The sequence below is a fragment of the Mchenga conophoros genome, linkage group LG11 (genome assembly GCF_057382185.1).
Source record: "Mchenga conophoros isolate Kocher_MC1m ecotype Shallow Benthic linkage group LG11, M_conophoros_male_GT1.1, whole genome shotgun sequence".
Taxonomy (NCBI): domain Eukaryota; kingdom Metazoa; phylum Chordata; class Actinopteri; order Cichliformes; family Cichlidae; genus Mchenga; species Mchenga conophoros.
The window spans coordinates 17598047-17622213 of record NC_140536.1 but is presented as its reverse complement, the minus strand read 5'-3'; the positions used below and the strand labels follow the sequence as shown (position 1 = coordinate 17622213).

Sequence of the window (24167 nt, the reverse complement as noted above, 5' to 3'; positions counted from 1 at the left end):
CTGGAATTGGCCCACTTTTGTGGTGCTAGGTTAGACCCTGTCTTGACTTACAAATGTAGACCGTGCCTGCAAACAAATGAATGGCTGTCTAAGGGAATTCAAACAGTTCTTTAAAATGAATACTGGCATTGCCATTTAGTCATCATTTATAGTTGTCAAATACACAATAAGCCATAAAATGCTCTGAATTACAATTAAATTCTAAAATTGCATTTAAGTAAACAAAATACTAAATGGAAAGTTATACCTTTAACCGTTTAATTCAAACATATTTTGTATTTTTATATTTCTTATCTTTAATTTAAAATGACTTCTGTTGTTGCTGGATGTCATCACTCAGACATCCCACCGATGCGGTGAGTTTCTCATCTCGAGCTGACAGATTACATGCTCCGGTTTCTTCTTTTTCCTTTAAGTCTTTTTTTCATACCAATTTTTTGTCCAAAAGATATTCAGAACATCCGTTATTTCAGCCAGAGCATCGCTTTTTATTATTATGTGTTTTTTTTTAAACAGTGCTCACAGAAACACTTTGGAAACGTTTGCCTTTTTCCAGCTTCCTCTTTGAAAACAATTGTTTCGGTTTCATCAGTCAGATTTTCGCCAAATTTTTTGCCTTAGTTGTCCAGACGTCTCTTTTGCAACACGTCACCGCTCTCTCTGCTTCACCTGGAGGTAAACCTGTCTCCTTATAGAGAAAATGGAGGCATGGCAGTATGCAGATTATATGCAGGCAGCACAAACCTGTTGGTTCAGAATGATTTAGTAACGTATGCATAGTGGTAAGAACAAAATAGGCTGGTGTACATGTTTCATAACTCCAAAGGTAATTTTGCTAAATGAGGGCTATTGTCATGTTCAAGAAACCAGTTTGTGGTGGTGGAGGTTTTGTGATATGGCCTGATATCCTGCTAGAAGAAGCTATTAGACGATGGGTGCACTGTTGTCATAAATGATGCTCAACTGATATTAAAGGTCCTAAAGTATGCCCAAAGAAAAACCTCTTCCACAGCATTACACCACCAGAAACCTGAAGCTTTGTTGGAAGGCAGAACAGATCCATGCTTTCATGTTGTTTGTACCAAATGCTGACCCTACCATCTAAAGCAGCAGAAATTAAGACTTAACAGACCAGGCAACATTTTTACAATCTTCTGTTGTCCAAATTTGGTGAGCATATGCCATCTGTAACCTCAGTTCCCTGTTCACAGCTGACAGAGTGGCACTGGATGCAGTCCTCTGTTGCTGATCAGTTTAGCTGATTAAATATTTGTGTTGAGCAGTTGAAAAGGTGTACCTAACAAAGTGGCCCATGAGTGCACTATATCCTAACTCTAGCGCCGTTCCTCTCGCTTCAGTAACATACAGTCTATGCGGGAGCAGCTGGACACTCTCGGGCTTTGCTTCAACTGGGACCGGGTAAGCAGCACGTGATGATGAGCTGAGCATCAGACAGAGAGTTTTGGCAGCTTTCAGGCCCCTTTTGCTCCCTTTTGAGTCTGATTCTCACTTTCCTGACAGGAAGTGACCACTTGCCTCCCAGACTACTACAGGTGGACGCAGTATCTATTTATCAAGCTCTTTGAAGCGGGACTGGCATACCAAAAAGAGGTATTAATCGTATTTGCGCTCTGGTTTATCCTGGATTTCTTTTAAATGAATAATATGACTTGCGCAGGTTTCAGATCCCTGACTGGTACAGTAATGATTGAAGCAGCTCAGAGTTTTCTCTTTGACTGGATTAAATGGTAGACAGGCTGGAAAAAACATTTTTCATTTTGTGTAATAAAATGCAGTGGCCTTAAAATATGCTTTTAAATATGAGCTACTTCTTAAGCTGTGCTTTTCAATTTGTGAGCTCATGTGTGCCGTTTGGGTGTGTGCTGTGTGCGTGCATGTGTGTTATCCAAGGCTGTGGTGAACTGGGACCCTGTTGATCAGACGGTGCTGGCTGATGAACAGGTGGATGAAAATGGGCACTCCTGGAGGTCTGGAGCTCTGGTGGAGCAGAAGCTACTCACACAATGGTTCATCAAGACTACAAACTATGCCAAGGTATGACTGTACCGCGTGTGTGTGAGAGGCAGTGCTAGAGATACACCAGTATGTGTGTGACAAGCAGCATCTGAATGGCTGACCAGAAACTTCATGTGGGCAAAAATGAGCTGCGGAGCCCTCTGATAACAATCATGGCTGACACTTCAGTAACAGCAGCTGCAGTCCTGCTTCTCTGGTTCTGCAATCAGACCCCTGGAGACCATCATTTATAGCCTGGCATCTCTACTTCAAGGAAAAAGAGACCAGAAGCCTCAGTAATACCACCAGGTGGCCTGGCTGGCTGATGAGAAGCCTCCACCTTTAAGCAGAGGGGTGAACAGGGCTGGTGCACGGTGAAATTAGCCGTTTTGGACTTACATGAATCAGCCTCAGAAAGAAAGTTCATACATTTTTCATGGAACTCATGCATGTGTGTGCATGTGCTTGCACATAGAAATACACTGTACAGGCAGGTACCTATAAAAGAGAAAAGTTTGGCTTTATGTGCTCAGTGCTTGAACACTTTAAACTCGAATTTATCTTAGTTTGTTTACTGAGTTGAGAAAAATTGGGTAGAAATGTTTCTAATAACATTTTTTTTTTGTTTCTAGAGCTGCAATGAGGAATTACATTCATGTTTAGTTAATGTTAGTTGATCTTAATTTTGTGGGGCATCTTTTTTGGTGTCTAAATGTGCAGAAAATCTCCCAAAAATTGCAATACCAACAAAATAATTCAGCTTCAAAGCCATCCAAAACTTTAAACATAGTCAGAGATATAGAACATCAAAGCAGTAAATCCTCACATTTGCCTAGCAAAAAAACAAAGTTTGACATCTCTGCATTCAAATTATGGGTTCAGTCACTGCCTGATTATTTCAGCTCTTCTTGTTTCCATCACAATATAAAAGAAAGCATAAGCAAGTTTTTGTGAGTGGGGTTTCATTTCATACTGAGATAACATTGAAACCAGTGCCTGGGCGGTGTGAAATAAATGTAAAAAAGAAAAACATTGGAAATGATGCAAAACACATGTAATTTCCAATAAAACAAACCCCAAACTTGCGAGAGCACCAGCGCGTCCGTTTGAGGGTTTTATTCGCTGCTTTGTCACTTTGATTAAAAAAATAATTTCGTCCGCAGTCGGCTGTCGCTCAGGTTCAGCCGCGGCGCCGAAGTCGCCCGTGCGTGTCCGTGTCAGAGGTTTGAGCGGAGGTGGAAGCAGCCTACTGTGACAATGTGTTCCTGCATTTCTAATTTTCTCTGAAGAGCAGAGAAGTGGGAAGGAAGGAAGAGGAAGGTGTTAAGGGAGAGAAGTGAGAGAGACAGATGGAGGGAAAGGCGGACCGTGTCAAACCAGAGCGTGACAAATAAAAAGCGATGTAATTGGACTGTGATTTCCTTTTTTTTTTTTTTATTTCTGTCCGCTCGCCTCTAAACGTGTTCGAGTCTGTTAGACAACATTAACTTCAGGCAATATTTATTCAGTTTAGCTGTCAAGTTATTCCACATTGTGCAACGACTATGTATTATTACTAAGATGGATCCTTTTTTTTTCTTCCCATGTGGAGCGTGCAGGATGCTAAATGATCACATGGCAGGAGCAGGAGTTTTCAATTTCATGCATAATCACACTTGTTGCACTCAGACAAATGCTGCCTGCCTATTACACCACAACTGACATCTAAATGATTCACAAAAAGCGAGAGCTCAGTGCGCCGCTCACGTGCAGTATTGTTCAAATAGCTTCCAGAAATGTTTGATTTCCTCCAAGTAAATTAACACCCGACAACTGAACCCACTTCCAAAGTACAGCTGTTTGTGTGTTTCCTCACTGTGTTAATATATTTCCCAGAAGTGTACTTGACATGTCTCACTCACACATGCACACACACAGTCCTTGGTTACTCTTATTTCATGCTCGAGCTTTTCTTTGTTGCCAGGGACTCATGTCCTTGCTGTTAATGTTTTTTCTGGCTTTTGTGAGAAAAACACTCACTGCCTTTCACTTTAAAGCCGTGCCCGATTCTCACTCGTAGCTTTTTTTTCGTCATCTTTGTTTTGCTGTGTCTCCTTCCAGCAGCCTCTCAGTCACGCTGACACACGTTCTTCGGGATTTATGCCCCTTTTTTCCCCCTCTCGCTCTGAAGGGAATCCATAACTGACGAGCTGCACTCATGCTAGCGATGACTATGGCTAGTGTTTATGTTCGTATTGATAACTCTGTGATGAGGTACTGCATGCTGAACTGCACCACGATGGGGTGGAGGGGTGGTTTGTGGGTAATAGATGCTGACAGACTGAAAAGGAAATTGAGAATTATAACATCTCTGGCCTCAGACCAGCTGTGGCTTTTTGGCTTGAGCCTTGTTGATATGCATAGCTTCCTTTAATCATGCAGTATAAATGTTGTTGTGTGTCTGTGTGTGTGTGGGGGGGTTGTATGGGCTTATGGGTGTGTATGTGAAGTGTGGGTGTGTGAGGTAGTGTGCACACTATATAGGCGATTGCTTTGCGATATCCAGGAAAGAGGGCGAGCAGAGGTCGCAATTTTTGAGAATCCCTTTTTGTCTGCATAATGTGACCTGGTCGGCTCTGCTGCTTTGTCAAAATAAATTGGCTGCGCTTTGAAAGAGGCCACACGGAATTGGAGTCAATTGCATTATCCTAGACAGCCACATACTAATAGGAATATCTCTTTTCCACAGTGAAGTGGAAAATTAGCTCCTTCCAAACTTGTACAAAGTAGTAAACTTGTGGCTTTATCTCTTTCAGCCCCTCCTGGACGCCCTGCAGGACCTTCCAGAGTGGTACGGGGTCAAAGCCATGCAGGCAAACTGGATTGGAGAGTGCACCGGATGCTACTTCGACTTCAAACTGAAGGTGGATCTCGACTCCTTTCTCTCTCCTCTTCACTTTTCTTGTTTTCTTTCAGTCTCTCAGCACTTTCCCAGCAAGTGCTCCCTCTTCTGTGCTTCTGTTTTTCATCTCTTTCACCCCGAGCACTGATTGCCTGCTTTGAGTTTCTTTGACAGCTCTCTTTTTATCTGTTTCTATTAAAATCATGTACCAAAACATCGAAATCCATACTTATTATTTGCTTTCACTGCATCTGCTACAAGTAGCAATTTACCCAAACAGATGATGTCGCAGATTACTTGCTGCTGAAAGTCGTATTTAGGCTTCTTCACAAGCCTGTTGTCTCAAACTGAGAGACATCAAAAAGCCAACTGAGAACCCAATTACTGGCATTATTAAAGCAGTTTTCCTTAAAAATAAAAATCACTCAAGTCGGTTCTTTAATTGAGATATTTTGTAGTATTTTTATATTTATAGAGGAAAGAGGGTTGGATAATAATTGGAAAGGGTTGTTATGAAGGAATGTAAAATTAAAGTAAAAACTAGAGTTTGTAAAATGCTGCTGTTAATTGCAATTATCTCCTATCAGTATGATTTTTAGCGTGATGGGTACTAATTGTTAATTAGAATATCCTTAAATAACTGTGCGCCATCTAAAAGTGATCTCAGGATGTTTATTGTAGCTAAAAGAGCCCAGTAAGCCCTGAAGGTGTTTTATATGTCTGAGTCACTGTGGTCAAGTTTTATAAGCTGTGATTCAAAATTTGTGTATATATATATATATATATATATATATATATATATGTGTGTATATGTTATAAAAATTGTTATGTTATAAAAATCATAAAAATGCTAACCGTTGCTTTGTTCTAGTTTTATTTGCCATCTTACAGAAATATGGAATAGAAAGCCAGCAGGTCCTCGCTGTTTATTCGACCTCTGTGCCGTTGTGGATGTGACAGTTTCCCACATGCCTCCTCTCTTATTTTCCAGGTGAATGGGAAGGAAACAGGAGAGACCCTGTCAGCCTACAGCTCCTCCCCGGAGACGGTGTACGGAGCTGCTTACCTGGCCATCCTGCCCTCCCACAGACTGCTGCACGGCAGTAGCTCAGTGCGCTCCGCTCTGCAGGAAGCCTTTCAGCCAGGCAGAGGTTGGCATCTCTCCACACTCGCAACCAGCTTGTGCTCAGGCTGTTTTCAAACTGGAGTTTACACACTTTAATATGTTCTTGTATGATTACTAGCTTTTCTTTGAAGAATTGCGAACTATATTTTTTATACACTTCATTAAAGTTTTGTATTGTACTTGTCTTTATGTGTTCCATATCCTGGAGTGGATGCATGTTGGATACCTTGCGCTAATGTAAATATTTAATTTCGAACACAGTCGAGGTTTGGTTGTAGAAGCTGCAGTGGACTGTTTGTTAATTGGGTTCCCCTTGAACTAGTCTCAGTGGTGAACAGTTGTTGATAATGAGCTGCCAGGGGAAGCAGCGCTGCCTCTCATTCCCCTCCTGCCCTTTGCTCTTCAGACTCCCTGACAGACATCACCGCTCACAACCTGTTCACCGGCCGTGAGGTTCCCCTGGTCATCTCACACAAGGAGACTTTTGATGACTATCTGGATACTGTGGTTGGTGCGTTATGAACAAGTAAAAAGGATTGAAATAAGCAGCATCTTATGTCTGTTGAGTGCTTTTACCTTCTTGACATGTTCATGCTGCACATGTATGTTACAGGTGTCCCAGACTGTAATGAAGAGGATCTGTCTGTAGCTAGAGCTCTGAATCTGAGTTGGGCATCAGTGCTGAAAACTCGTGAAGATGGGACACAAACCCTCATCAACTCTGAGGAGGTCAGCACTAATACTAATCATTCTTTAATAAAAAGCAAACAACACTATTTTCATTCTTTTGTCCCTCTTCTTTTATCTGTTGCATAGTTCTCAGGCCTTACCAGAGATCAAGCCTTTAACTCTATTACCCAGAAGGCCAAAGAACAGAAGGTTGGAGGCTACCTAACCAGCTCCAAGCTCAGAGATTGGTTGATATCCAGACAGCGATACTGGGGCACACCCATCCCTGTGGTGCACTGTGGGTCATGCGGTCCGGTCGCCGTCCCTGAGGAGGAGTTACCAGTTACTCTGCCAAAGCTGCCATCGATTACAGGAAAAGGGGCGGCGCCTCTAGAAGCAGCACATGACTGGGTCAACTGCAAATGTCCCAGGTGAGAACGCTGAGTATTATCAGCCCTGTATAACGCACAGCAGGACTGTAGACTTCATTTATCCCACTTCATGTGTCTCATTAACCTTTCGTGCCATTACAAACAAATAGATAAGCAGTGTATAAGAAGGAGGGAAGGAGAAGGTACAGGATGTGACATCTTTCTTAAATCCTTAAAAATGGAGAATTAGTATTTGTAAATTGTCTATAACACGCAGTGATGCTCACAGGGCCTTACGTTCCTTCCTAATATTCAAATTAATGTAGAAAATGCACAGGAAAGAGTAGCAGCTAGGAGGTGCTGAACCCTCTGTTATGCTTTTATAGACCACACAATAACAGTTTTAATGAGTGCATATAATTACTACTATAGCCTGTACTTGTTATACTGGTCAGCTGCAGTTTATTATCTAAGAACAAACATATAATGCATAAAGTGTCAGTGTCACTGCAGCCAGAAAATGCAGCTTGGGAAGCTGTTTATAGCAGCTTTTGTCATTTATGCACCTTAACATTTGCTTACAAGAGTCCAAAGAGTTTGTTGGCTACCATTGAGTGAGCCATATTATTTATTGCATAGCTGCAAATAAAATTCTTCAAAAGGCGCAAACTCCACAAAGAATGGCTGAGAGGTCTTTTTTTGTATTAGATTAACTGGAACAAGGCCCCACAAACAGGAAAAATAGCAATAGAGCAAAATCGTATTCTTGCATCAGGATTAAACATGTTTACGTCTGCTATAATGTTGAATCATTTAAAATAGAAGTCTCTGGTGACCGTTCGAGGAACTGCCTCGGAGGTCACTGCTCTGGTTCTTTTCTACAATTTGAAAAATCCGGTCCGATTAGTGTGGGAACTCCTGAATATGTTCACTCCAATCAAGCCTTTTGTTCAGTTCTGTATCTCATAGATCCCATTTGTACAAGTATCACTGGATCAACACCATCTCCTGAAGCACTGTTAGTATTAGCATCAGCACAGCCACACGTCCGTCTATGTCATACTGTATATGAGATACACAGTGTTATTCCTTTTCTAGCACAGCATAAGCGTTTTGGGGAAATGATCATGCCTGTTATGGCGTTTGTGGCCGCCTTTCCTTCCTGTGTTTCCTCAGGAGAACAACACTGACAAAATGAGATCGCTGTCAATCGGGCCTGAGAGGACTGACAGCTTTACAGGAACACTTTGCATTGAGTGCAAGCCTGTAAATTGCATGATTAATACTTTTGTTCATTCGGGGTTATGTAATCAGTGGCATCTCTGACACGAGCAGCATGAGATGATGATGATGATGATGATGGGTGTTATATAAGCCAGCTGTGTCTCGAGAGATGCACACGAATGCCCTACAAGCACGGACATGCATGCATTTACCTTTTATGCACAGTGCCTAATCATTCACACACACGGACACACACACACACCCATCTCAGCAGCTCATCAGTGAATGTGCTGAATGCAGAATGACTGCTCAACTGGCTGGCGTCTACAGAGCGCCTTGCTGACATGGGAATTCCTCTCTGAATAAGACTAATCACCGCCATGGCACCATGTTGATTAAAACCAAGGCCCACTCAGTCGCAGATGGCACAAGTCATCAGATTGTGTTCACTCACTTCCACAAAGCTACTATAATTCCCCCCCATCAGCAGTGATTGATGGCTATAATCGCAAAGACGCCGTTATCTCCTCTCTTCCCATCTCCCCTCCGTTGTTAAGTGTCTGTTGAAATTTGTTCTCGTCACTTGTCGACCATGTCCAATTAAAGTTTGCGAGGAACACAGACGGGCAGGGCGATGAGAGATGGGTGGCAGGAATGCAGTTTTGTCTGTCCTTGACGAAGTCATTTCCTGCGTGCTCATCTTTGTCTCATAACCTCTGCAGTTCTGTAAATTGGTCTGCCAACTGAACCCTGAGCTTTGATTTAGTCTGGTTTAAGAAGGTGTGCGTGCAGGTGTGGGTTTGCAGGTAAAAGGCGAGACTGCTTAGTTAGCACAACACCAACATATGAGCAGGTGGACACACAGCAGATTGGGGCCACGTTGCTGTAGTGGAGAGCTTTCGAGTGGACAGCTGCCTCCTTTAGCTGCATCTGTTTGAGAGCCTTTTGGCTTTTTCTGGCTCACCCTCCAAACACACACGCACATTTTACACACTCTCTCCAGCACAGGTTTGTTTTGGCTACCAACTTTTGTTGTTGGGCTCCTTTCATGGCTTAGAGAAGGCCCATCTCTGGACAGAGCACCTTTGTGTCATCAAATCTCATCCTCAGTAGTCTGGGACCAGCTGTCCATCAAATAGCCACAATCTGACTCCTGATTGGTCCATACTGGCCTGTCTGAGGAAGGAGAGGAGCATCCTTTTTCTTTCTTTCTTTCTTTGTGCACACTAATTTTCTCTTTCCATTTGAGCGCTTTTGTGATAGACTGGGTTTTGTTATACTGCTGGGTTTTCATCATATGAAATAACACCTGACTTCCAAATATTAACTGTGCTACACCTTAGCCTTGTTGCTAGGCAACCTCCAGCTCTTACCTCATCATCACAGCCTTATTATAGACTGGTATGGTAGGTGGTCGAGGAGTTTTTGCCTCTCTACGTGCGCGTGTCTGACTAAAAAAATGTGACTGTGAGATGAATCAGAACGCGTCGAGCAGTAGACGGAGTTTAAGATGAAACGGAGGCATCCCACGAGGTCCAGGAGACGACACCAGCTCCGCTGCACACACTGTAGCAAAGCTCAGAGCTGTTTCTCTGTTTGTCTTTCTGGGACACTGATTTTAAATCTTTTGAGACTCATTATAAGTAAAAGGCAGATGCTTTCACCGTTCCATTAAATGCTTTTAAACTGAAGCAGAAGTACTCTCCAAAAGCCCCGCCTCCTTCCCCCTCTTTGCCGATGTCCTCTCCTGCACTGTGAAAGTGTTGCTGGCAGATTCGCATCACATACCCAAGTGCTGTTTGGCTTGGATAGAGAGGGGCACAAGGTGGCATTTCCAACACAAACACATGATCGTGTGTGCGTCCTGCCAGTTCTTTTCCTGTTAGCACAGCCTGTTAGTCAGGGCACAAGAACAGAGCTCTGGTGCCAGGCTGGCTTCAGCTGTGCTTCTCCACGGGGACATGACCCCCACAGCCAGATGCAGGCAGCGTTACACACACACACATGCGCGCGCACACCCACGTTAATCACATAATGAGCCATTTTCTCTGAGCATACAAACAGACATCATTCATTTGTTCACTTTCTAATTTATCAGCCTGTTTTTTTTGTTGTTTTTTTTCCCAGTCCTTCCTTTGCCAACTCTCTCTTTGTCTCTCCTGTCAGATGCAAGGGCCCAGCGAGAAGGGAAACTGACACCATGGACACATTTGTGGACTCGGCCTGGTATTATTTTAGATACACAGACCCTCACAATGCATACAGGTATAAACAGCCTCCTCTTGAAGCTTTAATATGTTCCTGTTCATCCATCTCTGGCTCAATGAGGCCAACAAATGTAGACTTATTTACTTTTCTTTCTTGCATCTTTTTTTCTTACCTTCTTTCTCACCTTTTATTACAATCGTATTTGTTTAAAAGAAAACGAGAAAAGAGGAAGTTGCAAAAGGTTCTCCAGCAGTAGGAGAAGAAGCATGTCTGTCTATTTAGATTTGAAGAAAGGTCGCTGTGTAATCGCTGTGTAAATACAAACTCTATAAGTGCTATTGGTGTAAGTTGTACTCAAACTATGATTATGCTCATTGTTAGATCACCCACTCTCTCTCCCACTTGCCTGCTTGAAACACTTGTATTGGGTTGTGTACACGCAGATATGCATACGCACTTCCCTGAAAGTTGCACTCTTTGCCGATAGAGATTATGGAGCAATGGCCGTCACCTGCTGGGGTGGCGGTGATACCCTGAGCTTAACAAAAGAGATTAATTTCCCAGTGCCCTGACCTAGCCGTAAAGCTGCTTTAAAAAGGGAGGGGGACTGCTCTCTCCATCACTTTTCTTTGCCGGACAGATTACAGCACAACAGAAAAAGCAATTACACCATTTGTGCATTTCAGTTGGATTGCTGAGCCGTATACACGCGGGGTGGGGGGTTGGGAGCGAAAATGGGAAGCGAGTGATGTTTTAAAGTAGCAAGTGCGATGAAGGAAATGGGAACAGGGTGTTATGTATTAGACTTCCTTGGCCTCTTGCCAGAAGTGAGTCCGAATTATTTTCAGCTTTGTGAGTTCATAACTCCCCTCCACCCCGGTTCAATTATCTGGAGGTGCTATCAGGCACAGAGGGAGGGTTGGAGGCAGAGACGTGTGAAGGAGAGTAATGATGTAAGTCTTCCCTAAAAAGCGTCATTACCGATACTCCATCATGACAGCCAGGCTGACTACACGCGGCTGTCCTGCCAAGATCTGAAAGCAATAGTCATAGTTTCACTATTAACTTGTGATGGCAGCCAAAATGTAAGAAGGCATTACTTTGGTACTTTTTTCTGAGTCTGAAGAAACTGAAGAGGCTTCACGATGCTTCTTTTCCTCTCTGGATTCTCGTGTGTCAGATTAAGCCTGCCCCCTGGAGGAAGACGGCGTGCATGTCTACCAAAGCACGTAACTACAAACTAGTCTCATCTGAAAAAATGCCTACTGGGATTGTAATTGGGCATTTTGCAGCTTTGAGTTGCTAATTCATTCATTTTTGGCATTGATTTTAAACATCAAAGTGCTTCAAGTGCAGATAACAAAATGACAAAGACATGAACGAGAAAACATAAACTGAATCAATTAAAATTAAAAAAAGGTAAAATAAATGATTACTGTGTAGTATTATGGCGTTAAGTGAGCAAAAGATAAAAGTTACATCGTGATAGAGCAAACCAGCAGCCTCTGTGTTTACTGAAAAGACTTCTTCCACAACATTGGTTTGTGTGGACAGATGATGATGTTTGCACAATCATTTATAGCGTCTGTGAGAGCCCAAAAAAGCTCCTATATGAAACTCAACAGACCTCATTTTAGGAAGGAAGAGATCATTCAAGGTCTTCAGAAATCCTGTCCCCTTCTTCACTGACACTTCTTCACCCTTCTTATTGTTCCTTTTCAGTTTAGCATTGCTCTTGATATTACTTTAGGCTAGTAAATGAAGTGAGCACCTCTTTAAATGTCCTCTCCGTCTTCAGGCCTTTTGAGCGCCACTTGGCAGACCACTGGCTTCCTGTGGACGTGTACATCGGAGGGAAGGAACACGCTGTTATGCACTTGTACTATGCTCGCTTCCTCTGTCATTTCTGCAAGGATCAGGGTCTTGTGGGTCACAGGTGGGGTACACTGTGGTTTATGTGTATGTTTGTTTTTGTTTTTATTTAGTGTGCATTTGAATTTTGAGAGTGTTTGTAAGTGAAACACTCTCTTTATGTGTTACAGGGAACCTTTTCGGAAGCTCCTGGTCCAGGGTCTGATCAAGGGCCAGACGTTTAAGCTTGCAGGCAGTGGCCAGTACCTAAAGAGAGAAGAAATAAACTTCACAGGTACATGCTGCGTGCAGCTGGAGGGTGTTTGTTAATGTGACACATTTGTAACAAGTAGAAAGGAGGGGGGCTCGGAGAAATGACTGATCTTTTTTCTCTGTAATGTGTGGTAACACTGCCTCCCCGCCTCCTTCTAGCGTTGTTAGCGAGAAGCCTTCTTCATTTAAGCGCTTCAGATCGCACTTTTCCAGTTGAATGACGGGTTAATCAGACACTCTCAGGAAAAGCCAAATCACATAAAATCCTTTGAAGATACCAAAACACTGTTATACTTAGCATTTAAGGATTTATTGATTGGTAACAAGATAAACAAGAGATACTGCTAGTTATCAAAGTAGGACGTCTATTGATCCCAGCTATCTCTGACCCCATCCTGTTTCTTCCAGATAAGGAGCCAGTGGCTCTGAGTGGCGGTCACGTTGAGGTGACGTGGGAGAAGATGAGCAAGTCCAAACACAACGGGCTGGACCCCCAAGACGTGGTCCAGCAGTACGGCGTGGACACAGTACGACTATACATCCTCTATGCGGCACCGCCTGAACAGGACATCCTGTGGAATGCTAAGAGTGAGAAGAGTCTGCAAAATTACACAGACAAGTTACTCATGATGTGTGAACTTAAATAAATCTTGTAAAAACATGCTCTTTCCTGTGTCCTGTGTGTGTTGACCCACTCCAGCCGATGCTCTTGCTGGCGTTCTACGATGGCAGTCTCGACTGTGGCAGCTGGTGACCAAGCTGAGAGCAGCACGGCAGCTCGGAGATGTCCCCAACCCCAGGCTGCTGAAAAAGAAAGAGCTCGCAGAGGCCAAAAAGATCTGGGAGAACAAGAACTACGCAATTCAAGAGGTAACTGCTCTGCAGCCTAAAGGCCTTTACACACCGAGCGCGTCGTGATGATGAGTTGGTCCTGATGTTTCTAAACAAGAAAGGGAAGAAACTGAGATTCTGGGTTCATCCAATTCTCACTAGAAGGCAGCAGAAGGCAGACTTAATGGTTTGATCCAGGAGTTGAAGCTGTATAATGGCTGCTTTTGTCCATATTTCATGATGTCAGTTGGGCACTTTAAGCTCTTTTTGACAGGGCTAGGATCACATCTGTGTGTTTAGCTGTGTGTCTGAAGTAAAACAGTATTCTTTTACTATTTCCGTATCATCATTTTGAGCTACGAACACATTTATTCCCAAATGCAGTCTAACATATCAAGTGTGTTTATTCGGATCCGAAAAATTGAGCTTGTTTCGAAAAAAGTCAGTGCTGCAAATTTGTCTGTGTGAGCAGCTCCAGTGAGAACGAGTGAATCCAACTCCAGGCCTTGAGGGCCGGTGTCCTGAAGGTTTTAGATGTGTGCTTGATCCAACACAGTTGATTTAAATGTCTAAATAACCTCCTCAACGTGTCTTGAAATTCTGCAGAGGCCTGGGAATGAACTATTCATTTGAATCAGATGTGTTGACCCAGAGTGATGTCTATAACCTGCAGGACACCGGCCCTTGAGGCCTGGAGTTGGACACCCCTGGCTTAAGCGTCTCATTGTGACATTAAACTGTGACCTATTGCAGCACTTCTCACCAGCAGGGGTCAGATATGTGCCCGTTGTCAAATCTCGGGTTGTCAGTGAGATTTAACATTCACTGTCCTTCGGCAACATATTGCATCTGTCATTTTGCTCCGTTTTGAATTTCGCTCTCAGCTTGTTCCTCTTATCTGTGCTAAAGTTGTTGATGCCTGGTATTAATTAATATCCTTCAGCCTTTTGCCACTTTGTTAATTGTTACAGTTGGAAGGCACGTTAAGAAGTCTTTTCTCATTTATAAGGCACCAAATGACAGCAAGTAATATATCACTCGTTACACAGTCTCGCAGTACAAAGTCCTGAGTTGTGGCATTTCAGTGCTAAACATCCGTCGCAACCTGAAACCCCTGGAATAAAGGGTAGCAGCAGAAGGCGCTGGAAATTGATTTTAAACTGTCTCCTTTCACACTTTATAAATAGCCTTCTCTGGCTGCCAGGTTTGATAGTCGCTCTCTACCCCCCGCCTCCCACCTCAAGGCCATTGCTTTCAAAGGACCTCAGGCTGTTTGCCCTAAGCCCTCAAAGCCGAGGCTGTCCTTTGATCTGTCCCTCAAAAGCCTCGTTGATAAACCTGCTCCCTGTGGACCCTCCCAAATGGCTCCCTTTTCCATGAAAGCTGAGCAGGGGAATGTTGACTCGCTTTGTGGCTTCAGCTGGTCCACATGACAATAACAGACTGGAGGCCCGTCTTCTGAACCTGTCATTGTTTTCCAGTGATTCATCAGAGGCACACTCTGTAATAATAAGTGACAACACCAACCCATCTGGAAGCAGCCATATGTCTAGGATCCAGAAACGCATCATAAAGCCTCAGACTGTTGTTTTTACTCACCAACTGTGCCGTGTTTCTCTGTTGGTGTTTTCAGGTGACGACTCACTTCACAGAGGACTTCCTGTTCAACGCAGCCATATCTCGCCTAATGGGACTCACTAACACACTGAGCGTGAGTGCACTCTCTTATATCTTGAAGGACAGTAATGTGCAAAAAAGTCTATTTCATTATATTTTATTTCCAAGGAGCCAGACTTCCTCTTGTAATTTTTTAATGTGGTCACAGACGATGGTTCTCCAGGGTTTCTGAAGGTCTTTCAAGGTTTTTCTGTGGACATTGGCTGCTTTTTCACTCATTTTCAGTCCAGTCTCTGTTTCTTTCGTTGAATCCATGAAAAATGCCTAAGATAACATAGTTTGACAGGCATAAAATTATATTTTTGCACCAAGCGCTAAAGCGCTATTAGCCTAAAACTTAGCTAAAAATAAATAAATACATCAATACATCAGATGAGCAACATCTAAAGTCATGTCCTTAAGAAATAGGAAAAGGAATCCAGAAAAGAGCTGATAAAGGACCTGATAGGTCTTAGTGTAGCTGTCAAGAAGCTATTCTTAAGGCAGGGACAAATAGCTGAGGAGTGACATCAGAATCAGTGGTAGCATGTTTGATGGAGTGATGAATCCAACTGTGAAATTTTTGTTGTTAATATGTACAGAGGAGCCAGGAGAGAGATACAACAGCAAGTGTGTACAGTCATCTTTAACACAGTTGAAGCTCTGTCGTGGTTTGAGAGCCAGTGGTCATGGAGATCTTGTCCAAACAAAGTAGAATCAGATTTTGATCCATCATCAAGAAAGTGCTTGATTGGCAGCAGTTTCATTTTTCAGCATGACAATGATCTCAAACACACTGCCAGTGCAGTAAAAGCATACCTGCATAGAAAAACATCAATCAGTTGTAGACTGGCCTCCTCAAAGCCTGGACCTCAACATTGTTGAAGCAGTGTGGGATCATCCTGACACTGAATAAGACAGCGAACATCCAAACAGCATTAATGTTTGTCCTTCAAGATGCCTGGAAAACTGTTCCTAAAACTGCTTAAAGAAATGACAAGAAAGCTGCCTAAGAGAGTTCAGGCTGTTGAAGAATAAAAGTGATCACACCAAATATTGACTTTAAAGCTCATTGTACAAACTCTGTTTTTGCCTTCTATACTGTACTTTCGTCAGTGTTCTCACGTTTCAGTAAATCATTGCACCTATTTCCCCATTTTCCTTGCAAAATATGAATAAATGAGGCGTGACTCAACTGAGGCGAACTAACTGCAAATATGGTACAAGTATTGTTTGAACTGAACACACTGGAAATCACATTTTCTCCACTGCTTCTGTGTGTCTAGAGTGCAACAGTCAGGCTGTTGCAACACAGCGTGGAGTTTGAGGAAGCTCTGGCTGCCCTGGTTATGATGACAGCACCCATGGCCCCTCACTTAGCTTCTGAGCTTTGGGCAGGTTGGTGAAGTTCATGTGCATATTTAATGTAAAGAAGAAATGTGTCACATGATGACACACACAGCTTCTTACACTTAACCGCTTGTCGGATGATATTTAAATAGTTGTAAATGAGGATAATTTTGGTGTGTAAAAGAGGAAGCGGCCTCTGCTAAACTTCTAATTTACACTAGTGAACACCCAACGATGAGTGGTGATGATCAGTACACTCTGCCTGAAATAAACAGTGCTGAGAAGCTAAACAACAGAAAGGAAGCTCTAGCGTCACTTTCTGTGTCTCGTGTGGAAGCGTGCCCTTGCGCTGCCCTGGAGGACATCCTTTTCTTTTCATGGATGCACGGACGCGAGCTTTCTGCATACAGCCGAGAGAGGAGAGAACCAGAAAACAGAGTCCAGCTGAAAGGAAAGCGTATAGCGTGTGTGCTGGTTTTAATGAGTGACAATGAGCACGTTTTGTGTTTGTGTGTGCTCATGTACATCATGTACGTATAGCAGAAGAAGCTATAGAAGCTTAAGTTGTTTTTTAGTGAAACAAAGTTGAGCACGATAGCATCAGCAAACTTCGTTTTGTTTATTGTCCTACCCCCACCCCATTTAAAAAAATTAAAAAAATTCCTCAGTTATTCAGCTTACTCGAGTTTCACTGCATAGTTTCCCCGGTACGTGTTCGTCATGTTTTGCCCCCACAGTCTGAGAATCACCAATGCAGAGCGTTATAAACAGGACATACAAGATGTGTGACCTCTGCCGCACTGTACTTTACTCTCTGAGCCCTTCATCGTAATTTCACACACACAGTGCAGGATAGAGGAAGTTCACATCCTTCCCTTGGGCCTCCAGAGGACAGGAGCTCGCTGTAAGAATAGCTGCGTCGTTGTTGTATGACCCATTACCGAGATGTTGTCTCAGCATAAAGATTAACAAATACAAGCAACATTAAAGTAATCCGCAGAACTAAAAATTAAATGTGTATATAACTTTTCTTTCTTTAAAAAAACAAACATTTCTGGCTGACTCTTTTGTACCTCCGCATACGTTTCCTGAGAGTCGGCAAATATTGTCCATGTTGGGTCTTTCCCAGGTCTTTGCCAGGTGAAACACCCCCTCAGCCCCATCCTCCAACATGAAGGGGATGTCCTGCAGCAGTCCTGGCCGACTGTGGACCCAGAGTATCTGGAGGTCCCTGACTTTGTGGAATTGTCTGTACTGGTAAGTTCAGATAAACGTGAACTCACTCAATATGCATCACTGCTGAAGGTTCTGACTCTGTGACCGAACAATAAATACAGAAATAAATGGTTGTCAAAGTTAAATGAAGCGCTTACATTTCCTAATTCCTTTTCTTTTGTTGGTCATTGCACTTGTACATGTAAACATTGTGAAGACAACCTGCTGAAGTTCAAACTGAGCATCAGAATGCGGAAGAAAGGTCGTGTAAGTGAACATGGAATGATTGTTGGTGTCAGATGGGCTGTTCTGAGTATTTCAGAAACTACTGGGATTTTCCCACCCAACTGTCTCTGGAGTTTATACAGAATGGTCTGACAAAGCGAAACTATCCACTGAGCAAACGTTCTGTGGGTGAAAATACCTTGTTGATGCCAGAGGTCAGGGGACAATGGCCAGACTGCTTTGAGCTGATAGCAACAGGAATTCAAATAACCACCAGTAACAATCAGGGAACACTCCATATTATGGTGGTTAACACATTTACCTAACATGCAGAATAATCCTCAGTTTGACACTGGGAGGAGACACAAACTGGACAACAGAAGATTAGAGAAATGTCTTGATTTCTGCTGTGATATTTGGATGTTAGGTTCAGAATTTGGTGTTTAAAAAAAGACAAAACGCATGTATCCATAAATAATGCTGGTGATGGTGTTCTAATGGCACACATTAGTCCCTTAGTACCAATGTTTTAACACCTACCTGAGTATTGCTGATGCTCATGTCTGTCCCTTTAAATGTGCACTCAAATGCCACCAGTCACCAGATCTCATCCAGTCGAGCACCCTTGGTGGTCCAATCCAGTACTACCAAGGTGTACCTAACAAAGTGGCCAGTGAGTGTATATACAGAACTTTATTAAGACTGTTTTTCTCATACGTCCTCTAGCATTTCCTGAAACTCTCCACTTTTACTTCCATGATTACTTCCATAGTCTGTAATTTTCAGGAGAGCCTATGATTAGCCTCTGTGTGCTTGTGCGCGCGCGGATAGATGTCTTTACAAGTTCGTGCGTACCTGTGTGTTTATGCGTCAGCATGTCGGACACTGTGCTTAAAGTTAAAAAGACAAGTTGGTCAGTAATTAGAAGTTAAGAACAGAGTTCCTGCCTTGCTGTCACTCACTCACTCGTGTACTTTCTTTACAAAAAACCCAACAAAAAAAACGCCTGTTAGCCAAAATGAAGCCTGTGACTGGTTCTAAGCTGAGTACATCATCATCGGGAATTCAAGTATCGGTGTTTTTCAACATGCAAAGACAACAGAGGATGTATCCAGCTGTGATAGTGTTTTGTTTTTTTTTTAAAAGAAAATCCATTTGTATCAGAGTGCTATTCTTCGTTCTGCCCTGGATATCCACTAGGCTAATAGATAAAAGCTCCAACTGCTGTAATGTGACTATTTTCTCTTTTAGGAGGTAGTATCCCCCTGAGAAAACCTGCTAATCCCTTCTCACACGCACACACACCTGTGATTTCAACAAACACTACGCTGAATAACAGCGCTGCTCATTCACTTGAGTTTTACGTGGAAAAAGAGACGAGAAACACGAGACAGAAATGGGTGTGTCCACTTATTCTATTCCCACTACAGAGATATAAATCTCATTGCAGTGACATTTTGGGAAATCAGCACATTTCTGTGTAAATACTCAGTTAGGTAAGGGTTACCTTAGCAAGAAGAAGTAGTGTTTATGGTTAGGACGGGTCTCCAGGAAACCCACCAGCACACGTCTGAGTGCGGGTGGGTGTGCCCAGTTCTGTTCTCACAATACTCCATATGTATTTTCCGTGTCTTAGTGAAAATAATACTCTTTTACACATCTCTGAGTCACACGCACTGTATATATATTTGAGCTTCCATTGCTCAGTGATGATGATGATGGTGGTGGTTTTCCCTTAGACTGAGCGCTCTGTTGTGGCTTTCCTCACTCTCAGTCCTCTAATCACGTACTCGGGTTTGTCCCAGAATGGAGGCCAATCCCGAGCACACGCACACACAAGCGTGCACACCCTTAATTTACAACCACCTAAAAGCAGCATCATGTTCAGCGTGTGCACACATACATTTGCTTCCAAACATACAAGACCGAGTGTCCTTACCATGCGTACCACTAACTATGTGTTTTAAAGGATGCACTGTATATGTAGAGGGAAAAGGTGGAGTCTGCTATTTTAGGAGTTTTGTGCCAGTTTATAATACAACTTTCAATGGCAGTACTTTTGTTTTTCAAAATAACCGAATGGAAAAAAACTTTCAGTAACTTCTTTCATCTGTCGCCTTCTGTTTCTTACTCTTAGATAAACAACAAGTCCTGTGGCATGGTGACCGTCCCTGTGCAGGTGTCCAAAGATACCAGTCGGGTACAGCAGCTGGTTCTGGAGAGCCCCGTCGGACAGAAGTTTCTGCGCGAACGCAGCATAAAGAGAGCCATCTTGTCTCCCAGGACTGCTCTCATCAACTTCCTTGTTGATGAGTGACACTGGATTGTTCACCACTGCTTTTGAGACAGACAAAAGAGGTGGACTTTTTAAAAATCTATTTAAGAAAACCTGAAAGGCTGAACGTCAGTTCAGATAAAAATTGAATGATATCAATGTAAATATCTATATAGGCATTTTATTTATGTTTTCTATTTTAATAAAAGAGCAACTGCAGGTTTCCAGTCTCTTTAATGCAGCACCTATCTTTTCTAAATCAGACTCCCAATTATTCAGGACCTCACCTCCACCCAAAGACCACTTTAGATTCCAGTCATTGTTCACATTCTCTACCTTAAGCATCGCACTCACAGCTTCACACCTCTCAATCTACCAATGCACGTCTCAGCCAAGTCATGCAGCTGTGCCTTATCAGCACTTGTGTGCACCTCCGAGCCTGTTTTTGGGCTGCACAGACATAGACTGCCATTTGGCTACTGGATGCGGCGCTGCGTGAACCCTGGCCAGCTGGAGTTAACTGAAGGGCCTCACGCGGTCAGGGGATTTTTAACCTTGCCACCGCATCATTTGTTCTGTCCCTCATGGCCAACTATGCCTATTCATGGGCTCTGTGTCTTGACATTAGACCAACATGACTCAGCCCTTAGCGCTGTCTTGGCAGAGCGCACACACCAGAGGCACTGAAATGTATCTGTGAACACGCCTACTGGCCTATCTGGAATGAGTATGAGTAAGCAGTCACTTGATATGTAAAACAATTTCCCCCTCGTCAAGTTATTGTGCCCACACCTCCGATTAGTTGAGTTTTTTAAAGCTATATGGATAATAGCTAAGGACATGCTTTTAATTTGATAAGAATCATATTGGCCAGCTTGCAGCTGATAAAATCATGGCTTGCTGTATATATTGTTTTTAGTTACTCATGCTGAATTTTTAAAATGTGCAGACGCACAAAAAAAATGTTTCTTACTGACCCCCTCAATCCTTTTCCCATATTTTGGTGCTTTATCTCTCAGCATCAGGTGACAGGAAGAGGCTCACAAGAGAGACAGAATAACAGGAAGTGAAACCAGGAATTAGAGGAGGGGAGTAAAGAACTTTAACTCTGTTCGTTGTTTTTCTCATTGTCACAATGGCTTGATGCCGTCGCAACCGAAAACAAAGCGAGACAAAGAAACGGAGGCATTTACCTTCTCTGTGCTCATCTCTGTGTCACACATTCAAACAGTCTGTTTTAAAATAGGCATTACAACCAGAAGGAGTTTGTTTTTAAACCCCTGATCTCTTCCTTTTTTGCAGCTCTTTTCACACCTTCATTTACTTTTCTCACTGGTAACAGCAGCTAATAAGCATGGCTGAACTTCAGGTGGCCTCAAAAATGGGCCCTGAGTTGCTGTTTCATTAAACAACAGTTACACTGTTGCTCTCTTTAGAGCAGTCTGAGTGACATGATAGAAAATCCTTCCTGGACTAAAGTTAGCCCCTTTGAATAAATTTGATCTGAACTGCAGTGATGCATTCGTTTTGTCACTTTCAGCTCATGGCATCATTTAACATTTTTTATCATCTCTGCAGTTTCCATGACGACGAGGATCATTGAAAAGGCAACAATAATCCACTGTGACTCACTTTCTCTTCAGATCGCAGTCATACCCTTTCTTACACAAGACATGTACAGCATGGATTGTCTTTGATGAGATTAACTAAATCACTCCTCTGCCTCTTGAGAAATTCTGCTGTTGAGACGGATGAGGGTGGAGCACACAGCAGCGCAGTCCCGGTCACCCTCCATTGCAGCAGTCGAGTCCCTGGACTGGGGCTGTGTGTTCCCACAGGGGGACGTTGTAATGCCACAGCTCATTATCTTGCAGGATGACCTCAAGGCTGGAAAAGTAGTCATCTGTGGGTACTCTTTGCTTACACAATGAGCTCACACACAGTTTCATTAGTTCCTTAATTGTATTTGAAACGAAACTCTTGGGTAGTGTGTGATTATACACTTAACTGCCACACCTTAATTTATTAATTTGCAATACTGTGCAAAAGTTTTAAGTCACCCTTCATTTACTTATATTTTAAATCTGAAATAGGTGCAGTGATTTACTGAAAGATGTTAGAAAATAGATCGAAATGGAGTATGTAAGGCAAAAACTGAGTTGGTACCATTCTGATGAGTCTGAAAGACAACACTTAGTATGGCCGTCTTTATTCTTCAACACAACCTAAACTCTCTTGCCGTTTCTTTAAGTAGTCTTCAGGAATAGTTCTACAGGCTTCATGAAGGACATTCAAAGCTCTTTGGATGTTTGTTGCTTTTTTTCTGTTCTCTATCAGGATGATCTCACACTGCTTCAATAATGTTGCGATCTGGGTTCTGGGGTGGCCAGTCCATGGCTGATGGGGTTCCACTGTGCGTATCTAGATACGCTTTTACTGCACTGGAAGTGTTTGGGATTATTATCAAGCTAAAAAATGAAACCATGGCCAATCAATTGCTTTCCATATGGTATTCCATGGTGGATCAGAATCACAATTCCATTTTGACAAGATTCCCAACACAGCTGGCTGAAATCCAGCTCCAAAACCAGGACACTTTGACGAGCCCACTGTGTTTTACAGACGTTTGTAGACACTCTGTTGCACATCTTCCCTGAGCTCCTCGCTACATACTGATGACAATTTGAACCACAATTTTCAAATTTGGATTAATCACTCCATCAGACCTGTTGTCACTGATTTTTCAGTCTAGTTCTTGAGTAATTTGGGATACCTCAGCCTTTTCATCTTGTTCCCCTTCCTTAAGAATTGCTTCCTGACAGCCACCCTTCCACTGAGACCATTTCTCATGAAATTTCAGTGAACAGTCGATGAATCAACTGAAGGGTCAGGTGTTTGTTAAGGACATAATTTTTAAATTCAGTTCATCTGCTGTAGATAGTTTGCGTGAATGATTTCACAGGTCAGTATTGAGTGGCTTAAACAAACAAAACAAAAAGAAAACATTCATCTGAAAAAGGTCAGGTACAAGGACTGGACTAAAAATGAAAAGACTTTTAGAAAGCCTGGAGAAATACTGCTCAAGACCACTTAAAAAATGACACAGTCTGGCTGCTTGGAAGCAAAATGTAAAGAAATAAGGAGTGGTTTAAGACGATCCACTCTAGATTATGTTTACTGTGCCGGCTATATCCCTCTCTGTGCAGAGGAACACTTTCTAAGGTGTTTTGTTTTGTATTGAAAGGATCCATGTATAATCTTAGTACAAACACCGATGTCCTCACTGTAAAGCTGTCCAAGGCTGTATCATAAAGCATTGGCCAGTGTTCATTCTTCCTTTGCTGTTCTTTCATCCATCTTTACATGCAGGTTTTTCAAACATATCTATTTATTCCACCTATTTCCATCTAACCAGTCAAATTGTTGTCTTGTCACGTAGAGTTGTTACTGCTAATGCTTCAAAGTAAAAGCCGACAATTCCACAAACTGCATCTGCTTTTATGGAAGCGTTAATGCCTTACAACAACAAAAAAGACTTCTGAGCATTAGTTTAAGAATATATGGCATTATCTGCTGTGCAGATTTCATTAACTGCTACATTTTCATTGCTTGTTTACAAAATGCCTTGGCACATATCCTTATAAAAGAGTAACAACAGAGCTTTGGATTCCTGGAAATAATAGTAGTTAGTGCTACTAACTGTCCCCTCTAAGATATGATGTAACCATGAACATGTAGGAAGTCTGAAACCTGGCTTTTTTTGTTTGTTTGTTTATATCCCATTTTTCTCTTTTAATGAGGCTCTAATGACACAATTACCATAACGGGTGAAATTAAATGAGCTCATGTTTTCCAGAGTTATTGTCACCACATGCTTGGATTTTCCCCATAGATATTTAGCAAAGTAAATGCAGAACATAGCAACACCAATATTATGGATGGCACACAGATAATATTCAAAATAGTTTTTAATTTAAGTCAGTCTGGAGATATAAT

The 24167-nt window shown here is 42.5% G+C and overlaps 1 protein-coding gene across 1 annotated transcript in view; it reads left to right on the top strand.

The window, feature by feature from the left end:
• Nucleotides 1-20390, top strand: part of lars2 (leucyl-tRNA synthetase 2, mitochondrial) — a 34927-nt gene extending 14537 nt beyond the window's left edge. The window contains exons 5-21 of the mRNA XM_085291195.1: nt 1359-1419; nt 1522-1611; nt 1912-2055; nt 4812-4919; nt 5889-6048; nt 6430-6534; nt 6637-6752; nt 6840-7123; nt 10454-10552; nt 12294-12431; nt 12538-12641; nt 13028-13207; nt 13320-13489; nt 15084-15161; nt 16393-16504; nt 17586-17713; nt 20034-20390. Of these exons, the coding sequence (XP_085147321.1) occupies nt 1359-1419; nt 1522-1611; nt 1912-2055; nt 4812-4919; nt 5889-6048; nt 6430-6534; nt 6637-6752; nt 6840-7123; nt 10454-10552; nt 12294-12431; nt 12538-12641; nt 13028-13207; nt 13320-13489; nt 15084-15161; nt 16393-16504; nt 17586-17713; nt 20034-20213 (2257 nt within the window). The 3' untranslated portion in view covers nt 20214-20390. The remainder of the gene's footprint in view (nt 1-1358; nt 1420-1521; nt 1612-1911; nt 2056-4811; nt 4920-5888; nt 6049-6429; nt 6535-6636; nt 6753-6839; nt 7124-10453; nt 10553-12293; nt 12432-12537; nt 12642-13027; nt 13208-13319; nt 13490-15083; nt 15162-16392; nt 16505-17585; nt 17714-20033) is intronic.
• The last annotated feature ends 3777 nt before the right edge of the window (nt 20391-24167 follow it).